The 16,980-nt window shown below is 42.1% G+C and overlaps 1 protein-coding gene across 1 annotated transcript in view; it reads left to right on the top strand.

Annotated features, from left to right (window-relative positions):
- Nucleotides 1–16,082, top strand: part of LOC146553075 (solute carrier organic anion transporter family member 5A1-like) — a 51,494-nt gene extending 35,412 nt beyond the window's left edge. The window contains exons 5-9 of the mRNA XM_085255375.1: nt 1,528–1,726; nt 5,657–5,816; nt 7,765–8,009; nt 9,559–9,623; nt 10,170–16,082. Coding sequence (XP_085111501.1) covers nt 1,528–1,726; nt 5,657–5,816; nt 7,765–8,009; nt 9,559–9,623; nt 10,170–10,696 — 1,196 coding nt within the window. The 3' untranslated portion in view covers nt 10,697–16,082. The remainder of the gene's footprint in view (nt 1–1,527; nt 1,727–5,656; nt 5,817–7,764; nt 8,010–9,558; nt 9,624–10,169) is intronic.
- Nucleotides 16,083–16,980: the final 898 nt, after the last annotated feature.

Here is a 16,980-nt window from a genome sequence, read left to right as displayed (position 1 = left end):
TTTGCTCACAGAGAAAATCATCTCTGGCCCTTAGTCCAGATAATTTACCCGCCTCATCAAACGCATTGTAACTATAGAAACAAAGTGCAGTGCGTCATACTCTGAAACGCACACACGGTAAAAAGAAAAAGTGAATTCCCCACAATGTGCAGCCGCAGGTTTAATTGCTACAGGATTAGTTTATTTTGACTTCATTACCCTGGTGAATTTATGGCCACTTGGTGGCAGAAAAGCAGCACAACCAAACTGAATTACCATGTCTAGTTTTTATGGCTAATGAGTCTGCAACACGCAGCGTCCTCAAAGACTCAAATATGAAGTAAAATTTCAAAGACAAATATTGCAGTTTCTTTAAAGGCTACGGAGCCCCCCAGGGGACATGGGAGAAAAAAAAATTAGGGAGGAAAAAAAAAATTAGGGAGAAAAAAAAATTAAGACGGACTTTTGCGAGATCTCGCAAAAGTATTGCGAGATCTCGCAAAAGTATTGCGAGATCTCGCAAAAGTATTGCGAGATCTCGCAAAAGTATTGCGAGATCTCGCAAAAGTATTGCGAGATCTCGCAAAAGTATTGCGAGATCTCGCAAAAGTATTGCGAGCGCTCGCAAAAGTATTGCGAGATCTCGCAAAACTCCAACAATGGCGGCAGCTACTTAGTTGTAATATTACTCTTTCTGGGTCACAAAATACACTTTTAAGATATTTTGAGGCGTGAATGTAGTTGTGTAAACGTCAGATACCTGCTCGGTTTACAAGACATCACATATTTGCAAAAGTGCTCCGACGTTTTTGGAGATCTGACACCCACTAGCTCGAAGCTAACGGGAGGTCGAGACCTACTACAGCCGGGAGGAACACCGCTTTCCCGGCACATCGTGCCTCGACCTCCCGGTCGGCTTCGAGCTGGCGGCCACTAGCTCGAAGCTAACGGGAAGTCGAGACCTACTACAGCCGGGAGGAACACCGCTTTCCCGGCACATCGTGCCTCGACCTCCCGGTCGGCTTCGAGCTGGCGGCCTCCGAAGAATGCGGCTAAAACCTTTGCGAGATCTCGCAATACTTTTGCGAGCTCTCGCAAAAGTCCGTCTTAATTTTTTTTTCTCCCTAATTTTTTTTTTCCTCCCTAATTTTATTTTCCTCCCTAATTTTTTTTTCTCCCATGTCCCCTGGGGGGCTCCGTATAATACGACCCCTTTTTTCCTCCAGTGAATTATCAGAAAGCAGGTCAACAGACAGAGTCCCAGTTCATTTGTCTGTTCCTCTTTGTCACAGATCTTGAATTGCTGCCGTTTTGGTATTGAAGCTTTGAAAAATCCCATAATAGAAAAGAGTCTTTGTTACTTTGTTATCTCCTGTATTGATGAAGCTGTGAGGCCCCACCTCCATTTGCCTCATTATAAACTTTTCATAGTATAAAGGTAAAAGTTTCTGTGGCTGCAAGTTATTGTAATCTGCTGATCCTGAGAGGTACGGGTAAGACTTTTTTCCACATTTGATTATTTCTGTTTGCTTGTCTTTGTCTCTTCAGGTGTGATTATTGTACCCAGTGCCGGCGTGGGGATCGTCCTGGGCGGCTACATCATTAAGAAGCTAAAGCTGGGCGCTCGCGAGTCGGCCAAGCTGGCCATGATCTGCAGCGGCGTGTCCCTGCTCTGCTTCTCCACGCTGTTCATCGTGGGCTGCGAGAGCATCAACCTCGGAGGGATCAACATCCCCTACACCACCGGGTAAGGAGAAGCTGGGCGGGTGAAACCCGGGGAGGTGGTGGGTCGTGCTGCATCACAGCTGACGAGGAAGACCGACGTCACTTCGGCGTCAATGCCACTTCATTCATGTCTGAATTGAGTCTTTACACTGGGTCTGTGTGTGCTGTTCCTGCAGTGATGTGGTTGTGGAGGATGTAGAGAAACACTCAAAGGATGGAGGAGACAAAGACGAAGCTAAGAATAAACAGACAGAAGTAAAAGAAAATCAGACTGACTGAGGAGGAGGGTTAAAGAAACTGAGTAATGAAAGCGTCTGAAAGAGTGAAGTCAGCCAAATAGTTCATCTGGTCGTTTAAACACATGTAATCTGTTCCTGCCACTTTTCTCAGCCTTATTTCGTGTCCAACTTTGTGTAATGTTGACCTCGGCCCTGTTTTTATGAGCATCATCTTCGAGCCTCAAAAACATGAGAGGCAGCATCCTCCCTACCTGGATAATACAAAGTCTTAAAATGCAGTGAGGTCTCTGGATTCTGGTGGGCTTTGATTTGATTTCACACACTGTTTATTTACTTTGGTCCAAATCAGTCGATGAGTTTGTAAACGTGTAGATTTTCCCCATGATTTGGTTTCTTTTCACACAGAACAAACTCCATAGAACGTAGCGTTTTGTGGGAACGAACAGATGAACAGAATCAACTTTTGGAGGTACAGGAGGTGTTTAGCTCAAAGTTGGCTTGGCTCACGTTCACATCCCTAAACAAATTGCTCTGAAGTTTGTTAAGACATGACTGAGACCTCCTCCAAAGGATCTCTGTGGATGTTTTCATCAGCACCAGAGTGATGACTGTGTTCACACCTGCATCTGTGAACCGCACCGAGAGGAAAAAACAGCCCAGAGTTTGATTTAAACAGACTAAACAGCGCAGTGTGAAAACACACTGATAACAACACAAGACATTTTGTGACAAAGTTTTTCTGTGTGGCGGAAAAACTAAACATCCAAACACCAGCCTACAAGCAGACAAAGCTCTTGCAACGTGCATTCTTGCACTTTGAAGTCATGTCCAGAACATTTATTACAGCGTTTTGTTGGCCGATATTTGTGTAAAGGACTGATGTACTGCCTGTTGCTAGAGGCAAAGACCAAAAGTACATCTGTACAAGAGGTGGGCGATGGATTTTCTGGATCTGTGAATGGTTCCCCTGTAAGGCAGGCATGAAACTTAGTCACAGACACGGAGAGTCACAGACGCCCTGCACAGGTCATCATTCCTGTTACAGTTCACGTAACGTCCAACTGAAGGATGCACGCATAGTCGGTGGCACTAGCATTTGTCACTTGGACCAGAGTGGATCCTAGAAACGTCTTTAAGACTAACAGATGTTTAAGACCTCTGCCAGAAAACAATGGCGATGTCACGTGATCCGAAGGCTTATGCTGCCTTCCTTGTACCTCACAGGTTATAGGTCGGATTTGGAAAAACGGGCGGTGACTTGCTCTGAAGATGGAGCCATTCAGCCATCAGTGCAGCGCCTGAGTACAGCACAGTGTATATATTTTTTCTCAGTCTAATAATACAGCTGTAGCACGTTCACTGATAGAATCCAGTCGGTTCTCTGTATAAGACTTTTTTGCCTAGCTGCAAATACTGTGTGAACAGTGAACACAAAGTTCAGCAGTTATACTTCCAACTTTGCACTTGAGATAGAAAGCAGCATTAACTCAGTCGGTGTCCAGACTGAAAAGTACATCGTGGTTATAATATCATTATAGGCCCTGCTGCTTGCACTGACAGTGGCTGGTGTTGTAAGCAGGCTATAAATAGTTTAGTTTGCTTGTTTGCTAATGTTGCTGACATGGTACTGTAATGAAATGGTGCCTTCATGTGTCTTAAAGATGATCAACCAAACCTGGAGGGCTGGCTGATTGTGAAATGCTCTCTGAATGATTTCATTCAGCCCAGTTTGTCACTTATAACAGACTGTAACCATAAACCTCTGCTTTTCACTGTAAAGGGCATCTGCAGCTATTTCAGTACTGACTTCCAGTGACACAAAAATACATTTGTTACCTACAATCACATGAAGCAGAAAGTTTTCCCCTATTTCTTTTCTTCTAATTGTTTCCTGTCACCCGACTGACGTATCAGTGACGTCTGCTCCAAACTGGTCTGTTTGTTCGATCTTAAAAATTTAGAAAATGTCAGAAAAAATTGGCTTCACGGTTTTCCAGGTGACATTTTCAAAGAGCTTGTTTTATCTGACATACAAAAAGTCAAAACTCTTCCATTAAAAAAGGTAGGAAAAAACCTCATGAACCTCAGGAATGTGTTGGTTTCTCAGCGTTATTATCTGTTCATTTCCTGTACTGCATTTTTTAGCATTATTCTTATTCAGAGAAACAGAATAACTTCTTGGCTGTTATTTATTTATTTATTTATTTACTAGGAAACCTTGGTGGGCATATCCTCCAGCTTTATAACTATATAGCCTTTATAACAGCTAGATGGTTACTGAAGACAATTAGCAGCAGGTTTATTTGTTGACAACATAATAGGAAAAAAAGAGATTTTATCCTTCAGAATAAAATATTTGGCTAATTTTCTTAAAATGTTATAGCTGCTGTAAACCGAACAAACTCAAATCTTTGATATGAAGCCATAATAAAACATCTTTTCCCCTGCAATCATCCCACACAGTTCTGAAGTTCATTTTTAGTCATGTTTTTAGAGGCGGCACAAGTTTTTGGCCAGATCTGCTCCATTCAAGTCTGCAGTTTCATCAACCTGACAGCCCTTAGTTGTTTTTTTCAGCACCTCCCCTGGTGTCGTTCTTTTGCTTCTCCTTCCAGATGTAAACTTGGAATCCTGACTCTTTCCCTTAAACCGCAGACATCCGTTTGCCGACTGCAGCGTGGCCTTTCTCCTGTTTAATCATTTCCCGGTCTGACCGAGTAGGTGGTAGTTTTCATCACCCCATCTGTGGCTCATGTCAGGGAGGAAGCGAATGTTCGGATGAGTGCAGGATAACAGATAACGAGCCAGTGAACGGAGGCGTTTTCTTTTGCACAAAGCGTCCCTGAGAGCGATTACATGGCAACCGTGGAAAATGTCCAAGGACAGCTTGGAAGAGAGGATCTTTGGCTGCGTGCCCTCTCTGTTTTCTCTCTCGTTTGTCCCTCTGGTCTTTTTTTATTTCCCTCTGTGAGTCTGTCTGTCGCTTTCGCCCTCCACTCTTCATGTTTAATTCTTTTCGATTCCCTCCCTTCTGTCTCCTTTTCCTCGTCCTCTCTCTGCTTTTTCCTCTTGTTCGTCTGTTGTGTTTTGATGACAGCTGCGTCCATCCAACCCTACTGCTTAACTTGTTGTGAACAAAATAGATCAGGACGTGCCAGCTTGGCACAAACCTTTACATGGACGAAGGAAAGAAGAAATGATTCGTTTTTCTACGTCTAGGACCAAGGCCACTGTGACCTGAAAACAGCTTGTTTTGCCCATAACTTAAGAATTCTAGTTTTTCTTTTTGGCTTTTCCCAAACACGTCAAATCGTCTGAGTGTTCAGTGAATTTCTTTATCTGTCAGATTTCTCTGAAGAAGATTTGTAACTTTTTCCTCACGCAGTGTCATCATTACTAAATAAAATAATGGAGAAATGTACCGAAAGTGCTCATTGAAAAGCTGTGATGACTTTTCCATCAGCCTGAGCTTTACTTTGATGCTGCTTATCAGTAATGTGTTAGACAAGCAGTCACTATGCGGATCAATGCGAGCAAGAAATGAGCTTTTACACAGTGTTTAGTGTAATGATGTCGCCTGTTAACAGACTGAATTTGACTTAATGCCACTAAGTGCTGGGATTAATTTGTTTTCAGTGTTGAACACTCAGAAGTGGAATAGCTTTAAAGGAAAATAACTGTCTAATTAAAAAGGTTCTGTTTTCTCCCTTCAGACCTACACTCACTATGACGCAGAGGAACCTGACCGGAGGCTGTAATGTGAACTGCGGCTGTAAAATCCACGAGTACGCTCCGGTCTGCGGCTCTGATGGCATCACATATTTTAACCCCTGCCTAGCTGGCTGTGGCAGCGTGGCCAACGACAGCACTGGGGTAAGAGGCCACGATACCTGTGTCTTATTTTTTTAAATGTTGACACTAAAACATCTTAAATTCAGTCTAAGATATATTTTAAATGTTTTGTTTCACTATTTTCTGCCCACGGCACGTGGTTTTCTCAGCTTGACTGTTGCTATTTTCAGCTCATGCAGCTCCGTCCTCTCATCCACAGGCAGGTCGCGGCAGATGGCCGCACCCCCCTGAGCCCGGGTCCTCCTGGAGAATACTTCCTGTTAAAAGGGAGTTTTTCCTTCCCACTGTCACCAAGTGCTCGCTCATGTTAACTGGGATTTTTTTTCTGTATTATTTTAGCAATTTACCTTAAAATATAAAGCGTGTTGTTGTGATTTAGCGCTACATAAATAAAACTGAATTAAATTAAAGGATCAATAAGCTCATAGCAGAATTGCTACTCCACCTACAGCATTGGTCCAAATTTAATCAAACTAGCACAAACTAAAGGTCACGTATGTCATTTTTACTGGCAACAACCTCTGAACTGTGATGGAGTTTGGTGATGTTCTCAAACAGTCATGTTTGCTGGGTTAGCTTCTTTAAACCATTCAGCTTCTTTTTAAAATTAGAAACAGGTTCTAATTTGGTATATTAACTGATGTAGAAATTCTATTTTTCTGTTCTTTTCAAATTAATAATTGCATTTAGACAGTGTTCTTGAACTTAACTGTTACTTTATAAATTATTTCGAAGTGAGATGGAAGAAGGTCTTAGTTTAGATGTGCTTTTCCCTCAATATTCATTTTAAAAGGATCCTCAGTTTAACTTGTTTGAACTTGTAAACACTACGGGGTAGTAGTAACCTGGACACTATCCTGGCGTTGTATATGTGTGATTTCAAGGCCAAAAACCAGAAGATTTTAATAATTTTGGCAAAAGAAGCAAAATGTTACCAAAAAGTTCCGTTTAATTCATTTTGTTGTTATTATACAAGCAAAGCCAACACAATGATATATGCAGTATTAATATGTAGGTGCAGCGCAACACAACACAGTAATGACACGACACAGTAACATAATAGAAAAGCAAAAACATAAAATGATATAAAAGCGGATAAAATAAATAAAAAAAATCATGTAGATTAATATAAAGAAAATAAAATAGCAGATTAGTGACTTATAGGTAATCTGTTGTTACTGATAAAGTGTCAGAGTGTGGCAGGTTCTGATCCAGTGATTATGTGTGTTACAGTGTGTGACTGAGTTCAGTGCTTATGGTGCACATGATTGGAGAGACAGATTTACAGGCCGGGAACAAAAAAATCTGTTCCTGAGCCTTACAGTGTGAGACACTGGTACTGTTTCACACTCAGTGGGGGATCAATGTTGAAAGGGGGAGTGGGGTCATAGTTCATGTTACACGCATGCAAGGTAAAGCGTTTCAGGTAGCAGTCTTTAACGGCATGTAGCGGGTGCCAACAGGACGCTCTGTTGGTTTCACTAACTGCTGCAGGTGCAGTGATTGTACCAAGCTGTTGTGCAAGATGTTACCGTGCAGTGGTAGAAGCTGTCCAGATGGAGCCTTTTCAATCTCCTCAGGCAGTGGAGGCATTGTTGTTGCTTATCAGGAAGTATATAGAGACCATGTCAGGTCCCCAGAGGCATAGAGACCAAGGAACTGAAAGCTCGTTATGTTCTCAGCTTTACCCTGTTGTAGATGGGGCTCTGTCTACCTTTTTTGGACTTTCTATAACATTAAGATCAAGGTTTTTGTTTGAGTCAGCAGATGCTGGATCTGCCCTCTGTAGTCCATGTCGTCATTATTAGACGGAGGCACTCGGATAGGTTTGAAAGAGTAATAAAAGGCCTTTATTTTCCCAGTGCTAAAGATATTCTCACTTCTTTTTAGCAGTTACATTAATGTCTAAAGTAATAACATTATGAACCATGTATCTAAACTTCCATACGTATCTTCATTTGCCCTCCAGATCCGAAACTACTCCGACTGCGCCTGCGTTCAGAGCCGGCAGGTCATCACGCCGTCGACTGGCAGTCAGGGCAGCAACCAGCTGCAGCTCGTCATCGTCAAGACCTACCTGAACGAGAACGGCTACGCCGTATCGGGGAAGTGCGACCGCACCTGCAATACGCTCATCCCCTTCCTCATCTTTCTCTTCATCGTCACGCTCATCACTGCTTGCGCTCAGCCCTCCGCCATCATTGTCACCCTCAGGTACGCCTTTATGAATCACTCACTGTGAGGAGGATGGGATGTCAATGTTTTGTTCCAACTAAAAGTCGTCAGCCTCTTTGGTTTTTAAGTACCGGTAACTGCCTCTCTGCAGACCAGGTGTTCTTATCACCTTTCTGAGAAAAAAAGAAACAATTTTCTATTTTTGTAGGAAATGAGTTTTCAAAAATAATCAAAAGTGGTGGAAAAGTTGAAGAAACTTTACTGACTGTAGACAAACTGTGAGAGTAAAGGCGACACTGTTGACTTACTGGTTGATCTACATTCCCTCTCTTACCTTATGGACAGCTGGCCTGCAAGGAGCCAGTTGAGATGGTTTAGGCATATGAACAGGATGCCTCACGAGCGCCTCCTAGGTGAGGTGTTTTGGGCATTTCCCATTGGGAGAAGACCCCTGGGATAGTACTGGGATAGTGCTGGCTTGGGAATGCCTCAGTATTCTTCCCAGATCAGCTGGAGAGGTCTGGGCATCTCTTATTAGACTGATGATGTGACGATGAATTTGAACGTGAACATTTCTTCTTTCATCCAAGTGGCAGTACTATCAAACTGTGATTTCCAAACTTTATCAACTCAATTCCCACAAAGTCTTTGAACTGATTTGTCTGATGGAAATGTATGTATTTGATAGATATTTCTGAACATTCGACAAATAAAAATGTTAACATCATTAAAGGATTCAGGCATGGGGCCATTTTCGATTTAAAAATGGATAAGTGGGTCTTTGTTAAGTAGATTTGTATCACGCAGTAGGACAGTCAAGTAAGATGAATATAATAAAGCCAAAAACACAGATATTTGTTGTGAATGAGCAGAATTGTTGCTGAATCACGTCTAAGCTGATCAAGTCTGCCGGCATCAGTCTTGTTATCTTTATCTGATAACAAAGCTCTCCTGCTCTCATCCAAACATGGTGACGTCTGTGTGCAGAGTCAGCAAACTTTAGAGTTTTATCAGAGTCGACTGGTGAATCCCCGCCCTTTTAATGTCCCTGTAACCCACTAAGATTAAAGGTAATTTGGCTAATGCTTGAAAAAAGCTGTAAACATAAACATGGTTATGTGCCGTCTGTGGTGAAAACACTCTTAGCCAAGTCCACAGATCAGTTCCCATCCATTTGGTTCATTTTTACTTTTGCTTTTTTTTTTAAGAATTAACCGTTTTATTTTTCATAAATATGGCCGTGAAGCTTTTCGTTTCTTTGGAGGATTTTATTGCATATTACAGACCAAGAGGTTGCACAACAGGCATGGATGGTGAATATTTATTCGAGTTGTGAAGTTTGACTGTGTGTGGTCTCAGAAATGTTTTAGATGCAGGCACGATGCTTGGAAATAAATCTACATTCACGGAAACACAGAGTTGTGTGTTGTTATCACTGAACAAACACTTAAAATTTCAATTTTCATTGAACAAACACTTAATTTTAGCGATTCAACTGTAATATTTAACATTAGCTTAGGCAGTTGCTTTATTTGGTTCTATCATCCTCTGTTTCTGCCTTCCTCAGTCACCTGTCTGTGTGTTGCAGGTCTGTAGCGGAGCAGGAGCGGCCGTTCGCTCTGGGAATGCAGTTTGTCCTCCTCAGGACTCTCGGTGAGTAGAACCGGAAAGCACAGAGCTGCTCGTCTTGTTTTATTTTGCCATGAAATTAAATAGAAAAGCAGAATATCAGCAGTGTTATTTGTGGAGCTCGATGGAGAGATGGGCTCACTGCTTGTAAACACTCGGTGCCTCCTGACTCACGAGATGTTTTACAGATTTTTAAAAAGTGGCAGTTATCCTGAATAAGGAGGAGTCAAAGGAGGTGAATTATATTTGATGCATGTTCAGGGAGCTGCTGTCAGTGTAAGTTATTTAGAGGACAGTTAGAAACTGTATTTGGGGTTAATCAGGTGGTGAGGATTATGAAATTTATGAAATCCAGGATGGCACTTCTCATCTTGTGCTGCAGTTTCTCACAGCAGCTCCTGCAGCTTTATTGGCGTTTGTTTTTTTTTACCTCCCTTGACCTCTTCTTTCCCTGTTTTCTCTTCCATGTCATCGTTTTTTTCTTTCTTTCTGCTCTTTCCATCTCCTTTTCTGTCCACTCTCTCGTTCTTTGCCCCGCCTGATTTCTTCTTCTTCTCTTTTTTTACTCAGCCTACATCCCGACTCCCATTTATTTCGGGGCCGTCATCGACACCACCTGCATGTTGTGGCAGCAGGACTGCGGCGTCCACGGCTCCTGCTGGGAGTACGACGTCACTTCTCTGCGCTTCGTGTACTTCGGCCTCGCTGCTAGCCTCAAGTTCCTTGGCTTCTTCTTCATCTTCCTCACCTGGTACTCCATTAAGTACAAAGAGGAGCGGGTAGAGCGCTGGCTCAAGCGCCACCTGTCGCCCGTTGACACCGTGGGCAGCCTCGTCTGCCACCCCGGCGGCCACAAGGGCCACGCCCGCACCCGATCCTGTCCCGTAAATATCCCTCGAACCGACCCCAACGCTCTGCCTGCTAATGCACCGCCGCGCGCCGGCACCCTGAACCGTGGCGTTAGCACCCAGAGCTGCCCCGGCCAGGAGCTGAAAGCAATAACTCCTCCTCCGGCAGCCGCGGCTGCACCTTCACCCTCAGCGGCGCCCAGCCCCGCACCTGCCCAATCACTGGAACACGTCTCAGTCCGAGTCTGAGCTCCAGATCGGGGCCAGGCGACGAGGCAGGTCTCTTCCACTGACATCTTGTTTCTCCAGTCAGCTGGGTTTTTAGCCGCTGTCAGGAACACCAGTCACAACACGGATGTCCCGCTCGCATCTCAAATCTCTGATTAGCTGGTGAAACACTGGTAAACTACGTGGACCGAAAACCTTCAGGTAGACCTCCACTTTGTCCAGACCAGGTGGAAATCTCTGCTCGGTTCATTGAAATGCAAATGGAAGCTTGGTTTCCTTTGAGATGGAAGACAGTTCATCGCTTATAAGCCCCCACCTCCACACTCCACCTTGGCAATGTGTGCCTTCTGTCACCACGATCCTCACATTAATAGTACAAAACACACTGGAAGCCCCTCACACACAGACTGGTCACCTTGTAGGAGTCACCTGAACAGATACCTCAGCTTCGCTAACCTCTCCCTTCAGCTTCACCGTCGCCTCACGTCTGCGTGCTTCATCCTCATTTGCGATTTTCTTTTGAGCCATTTTTGTTCTTGTATCAGCGCTTTCACTGGAAAAAAAAGAAAAACCTTTGGAAATGTGACACACAACCGTTAAAGAACTGGAAACCGATGGCATGGTGCTATGTGAAAAACAGCGTCCTTTTTTAAAATCTTTTTTTTTTAAAAAGAAAAAACCCAACAGGTCACTGGGCTAAGCAGCTTGGCATGCACAGAATGCCTTCCTCTTCGATGCAAGGCCTTTTGTTGCTCCCCTGACACAATGACACGCAGTATTACTGCTGAAAGTCGGATTGTTTTGGCTTTTTCCAGCTCCATACAATGCATCCATACATCCGGGCCTCCGACTGGCACCCTGTGATAAGCAGCTTAACCTGGGAAGAAAAAAAAAAAAAAGAGGATCGGCATTTTCCTCCTGACCACATTCCCGGCGAGCCAGCGGCGGATTCTCCGAATAAACGACTGGAAGAACGAGGAAAGAAACGGACTACATTTCAGGCTCAGTGACTTCCGTCCACTTTACTAACAGCAACTCTAACATTTGTACTCAACATGTAGGATGGCGAGTAGTCGACCATCACGTAGAGGTCATAGTGTAGTCATCTGTTCCCTTTGTCTGCTCCAGAAATGAAAGCGGCGTCTGCAGATGGAAACTGTATGAATGCACCTTGATGGTTTAATATGAAACACTAGTCCTGGTGTATTATGGGTAATGACCTGCTCGTCTGCCAGAATGTGATGTGTGTTGCGTTTGATAGGTGTAAGTCGCAGCCAAGTGAGGAAAAAATAAGAAAATAAGGCATCAGTTTGCAGAATGGTTAGGTTGTTTATTGAGAAAGTAGAGAAAAGGTCACAGATTCCTGATGGAGTGCAGCTAATGATCGTTTTCTTTGATCTAAAAAAAAAGTCAAACAATGTAAATCAACAGTTTTTCTGAGCTCAAATTTTTTTGTTCAACCCCGAAACCCAAAGATGTTTTTAGCAATATGAAAAACCGAAACGCTTAACCTATCAAATGTGCAAGTCCAATTAGGCTCATTTCCAGCTCTACTGTTTTACTCTTGGACTCGACTAGAGTAGCTTTGCATGACTCACAGTTTAAAATAATCCTCTTTTAACTCATACAGGCCTTTGTTCAGTCCCTCAATTCGTCTACTGTCCCAAACAAGCTCTTTTAATATTTTACACCAGTGGTTCTTAAACATTTTCAGGCCTGATCCTGTTTTCACCTGTCACTAAACCATCTTTTGTCAATTACTAACAACAAACGTAGGGTCTTGATCTAGAGTCAATGCAAGAGCATAGAAAAAAAAGTACCACTGCTTTAAACCTGCTTTCTTCTGGTTGGCTGCCCCTCACAAACAGTAGGTTTGAGCAGGAGGGGGTGGGGCTTTGGTCTCACACCCAGAGTGGTGTTGCCTGAGATGACAATAGTAGGGACTTCCCAGCTCACTCACTTAAATATTCACCATTAAAACAGCAGACATTTAAAGTAAGGATAACAGCTCGACTTTAAAAGACGTGAAGCGCCAGTTTGAACCTCAGACGTTGTTTTTTCTTTTGGCAGTTTGGTGTAACAGATTTAGTCGTTAAAGGTCAGAATAAATTTTGCTCCATTTATTATGACATTTAAAAAATATAACATTAAACTCAGCAGCAGTCGTTTTTTGGTAGACGTTTTCTGATCGTGTTCTGTGAAGGAAAAGTTGCACAACTGCTACTAAATGCACTGAAAAGCAAGCAGTCACCGTATTTGGAAAGTTTTCAACAAGAAGCCTCAACAAAAATAAGTAAAAATGACCAATCTGAAGAAAACACAACCCAATAACAGAAAAATTAGACCTTTTTTTTTCTTGTTTGTTTTGATTTCAAAAGTAACAGTTAAGTCATATATTTAAAGCTTGTTTTAAAATTAGTTAGTGGTTAAAGTAGTTAAATTTTTGATTTAGCAGCCCAGTGGAAGCAAATAAACACCATCACTTTTATGTTTTTAATTCTACTTTACACTAAACAAACTGTGGAACTGAAGTGATTCTTAACAGTGATGAAAGCTCAAAAAGTAACAAGTTTAATTCCTAAAATGTTTTAATAGTTTTGCAATAAATGAATAGTATTAGTAAAAGTAAATCAATAACATTTGTCGGACACTGTCAGTGCGCACAGTGATGGGACAAACTTTTTGATCCCGAAAACAATTTTGCTCCAAATTTTTTGGATTCTTTTAAATCCAGAGATTACATTTACAAAGGAAATATTTTTGAACCTGTACCACCATGTAAGCCATGTTTGTGTTTTGTACATAAACAGTTGGATGAGGATTTGCTTCCACTGTGGCTGCAGGCCAAAACTTTTCTCCTCAGTCTAGAAACCTTGAGGGCATTTCTGAGCTTTAGGAACAGAAATATAAATTTAGATCAGTGTCAGAGCTTCTTTCCTCTTGGCTCTCTGTTTACAGCTCGTTACACATCCGTGTTTGTTTTTCCCTCTGAAAACTCAAACCTCACAAAAACACTGTGTTTGGATGTCGAGGTGCGATGCCCGTGGAGGCTCGATGTTACATGTGCTCTTACTGTACACGCGCAGTTTCATCGATCGCTGTCCTGTGAGGACACCTGCTGGGCAGACGTGTACCAGCCGTCCGACACACACATCATGTCCCAAACCAACCGAAGAGAAAGACGATCAATACTTGTTACATGCGAGACAGAGAACAAGAACCAAAACAGTATTTTTGTGTGTCGACAGCACGGTTGGTGCCTCATTTTGTCCCGGTGTTTTTACTTTTGAGACCTCAGATAAAAGCAGCTCTGATATTTAATGCTGAGCATTCAAACTGGGCAAACTTTAAAATGAGATGCCTGACCATCACTCCTGAACCCCAGAAAGTTTACACTCATTTAAAGCCACCTGTTTCATTTGCTGCACGGTTTGAGCTCCAGCAGGTGAAGGACAATTTTTAAACCGTTTTCTGGCGGTTAACCTCTTTCACCAAACTAATAAAAACGCGATAAAAGCAGCTATTTAAGCAGTAAGACTTCAGACAGATACCAACAGGTCGACTTGGGCTGTATTTTTATGCATTCATCAAAGATTCAGTAAAAGGACTCGATGTTACAGTCCCTGACAATGCATTGCTTTAAATGGAGAAAATCATGAGGGATGGCTGTTATGAGGAAAAGCAGCCCAGAAACTTGACCAGCGGCACACATCGTTGTGTGCCTAAACTTTCGTTCTTTTACCCAAGCTAGTCTGCCCTTTTTCCTTGGTTAGATTTAAAGAATTTAAAATTCAAAATAGTTAAACTCAAAGGTTTGAGCAAGTCTAGGCATACCTGTAAAAAGAGAACAGTTGCTCATACGTTTACGTTATATGTGCATTATTGACACAGTATTGTCACTTCATTGTAATCGTCAATACACGGTTATCATGAAACTCATAACAGCCAACAAACAATCGATCAGTCGACCCTTGTTTTTGTTTACAGTTACTGCATTAATATTATTATTATTATCATTATTATTATTGTTTTACACGTGCTTCCTATTTTGTTCCCCTCAGAGAGTCGCGGTGCATCTTGTGCAGCAATAGGATAAAAAATAAAATTCAAGCTGGAATATTTCAAGATGAGGCGCGTGCTGGAGCTGATGACTGACTGGTGAGCTTTAAGGGTTCAGTGATGTTAAAAAAGATTCTTGTTTTAATTAAAGTGATTATCATGGTTGAACAGGTTAGAGCTCATGTCTGATGCAATAACATGTTTCTGTAATGTTAGAGTGACAATAATCACACATAAGAAACGTCGTTGGGACAAAAAAGAAATCGCACCACTTCTCAGTAAATGGAAGGAAAACTTGACGCACGATTCCAGTAGAGAAAGTAGAGTAGAATCAAATTTCAGCACATCATTCCATTTTCATGTACAGCGAGAACAACTAATACAAATCTCACCCGTGTCCGTCTGTGTCGTGTTAGAGATGCTCGTCCATCTGTTTAACATTTAACAACCAGAACATCTGCTGTTTCAGTTTGTCCATGCAGCGCTGCGGTTTAGCTGCAGGCGGCGCTGTTTCACGTCTCAAACGACACTGGGGGGATGAACTGCTGACACCAGTATTTCTTGATGGCTGGCTTTTTTCCCCTTTTTGATACCACACAAAAAGAAAATGGGAAGTTTTTGTTTAACAGGAGGAAAAGGTGCGTTTATTGGGGACTATTTTTCATGGCGGATTAGTCAACCTGTTACTTTTGGGGCAGCACAGTGATGCATGTGGGAGTGGGTCTGTGCTCATGGTAATAAAGGAACATTTCAGTCGTCTTTGGACAGCGGTGCAGTGCTGTTAGGAGGAAGTTTGTGGCTTTCTGGGTGTCGTACAGCTTAATAAACCTTGTAATGAGGCACACAGGAAGCCTCCTAATCACACACCTGGACCACCTGATGCACTGATAGATATTCTGTAATCTTTATAATGAAGCTGAAAGCTTTTTAAGGGGTTCAAAGGTCCAGAAATTCTCACTTCTCATTTTAGCCGCACATAAGCAGCCGTGCAGGTGGTGTCAGTATTTCATCCTCCGGCTTCAGGATTTTACCACATCGAGTCGTTTACCTCCGTGTGTTGCTTCATATGTGGCATCATTTCCAGACTGTGACTACAGACAAAGACTGAATCTTTACGAGCTCCTTCAGGCAGATGTAGGTTTTACCTTCTTCTTCTTCTTTTTTTTAAAGAAAAAAAAACAATCAGTATTGTATTTATTTCCAAACAGTGTTTTTGAATGACTGAACGATCGCACTGATGAGAGGCAACATGTAGATTTGTGGATGCACTGTTTACAGATGCCTTGGTTACTTGACTTCTGTCAATAAAAATGTGAAGAAAAAAATTAATAAAAGAGAATTACAGAAACTGCTGCTTTGTGTTTCTTCTTCTGTCTGCAGTCGTTTATCTGCCGCGTTCCCTCCAGCTGGTTTATCTTAACAGGAATTGAAACACAGAAGAATAACAATAAAAAACAACCCATTGAGCACATGTGGTTTTATACATTTCTTATATGTTAGATTTCTGTGGTTTGCATTGGCTGCCTATCAAATACCGTATTCAATTTAAAATTTTGCTGCTTACTTTTAAAATTATCAATAATACTGCACCAACCTATCTTAAGGAACTTTTAAACCCTTATGTCCCTGCCAGGGCTTTAAGGTCATCCTCGCAGTTATTGTTAGTTCAGCCCAGATCTCGGTTGAAATCTAGAGGCGATCGATCGTTTGCCTTTGCTGCACCTGAGTTATGGAACAGCCTCCCGATTGGCATTCGGGAGTCTGATTCTATTTTTTCTTTTAAAGCACGCCTTAAAACTTATCTTTTTGAACTTGCCTTTTCTACCCGTTAAATGCTGACTGTTAACTGCGACCTATTGCATTAACTTTTTACTATTCCTTCATTCTTGGTGTTCTCTATCATGCGGCACTGGGTCTGCTATAATCTATGTGCTGCAGTCCATTTTATTAGTGGCTTTCTACTGTGAAACATTGTCTGCTGTTCTTATTATATTTGATATTAATGCTCTTAACTGTATTATTTTATTGTTTTTTTTGTAAAGCACTTTGGTATGCCTAGGCTTTTAATGTGCTCTATAAATAAAGGTTGTTGTTGTTGTTGTTCTTTAGATGTTATTCTGGGTTCTTTTGTGACCTGGATGAGTCACTGGTAGCTTCTTGGAAAGTTCACCTCTCCGTTGTTCACTGGAGCCCCAAAGCCTTACAAACATCTGCAGACTAATAGATGCCAATAACTTTGTAATTGT

This window comes from Mchenga conophoros, linkage group LG18, assembly GCF_057382185.1.
Source record: "Mchenga conophoros isolate Kocher_MC1m ecotype Shallow Benthic linkage group LG18, M_conophoros_male_GT1.1, whole genome shotgun sequence".
Taxonomy (NCBI): Eukaryota; Metazoa; Chordata; class Actinopteri; order Cichliformes; family Cichlidae; genus Mchenga; species Mchenga conophoros.
The sequence above is the reverse complement of the archived record's forward strand: the minus strand, read 5'-3'. Positions and strand labels throughout refer to the sequence as shown.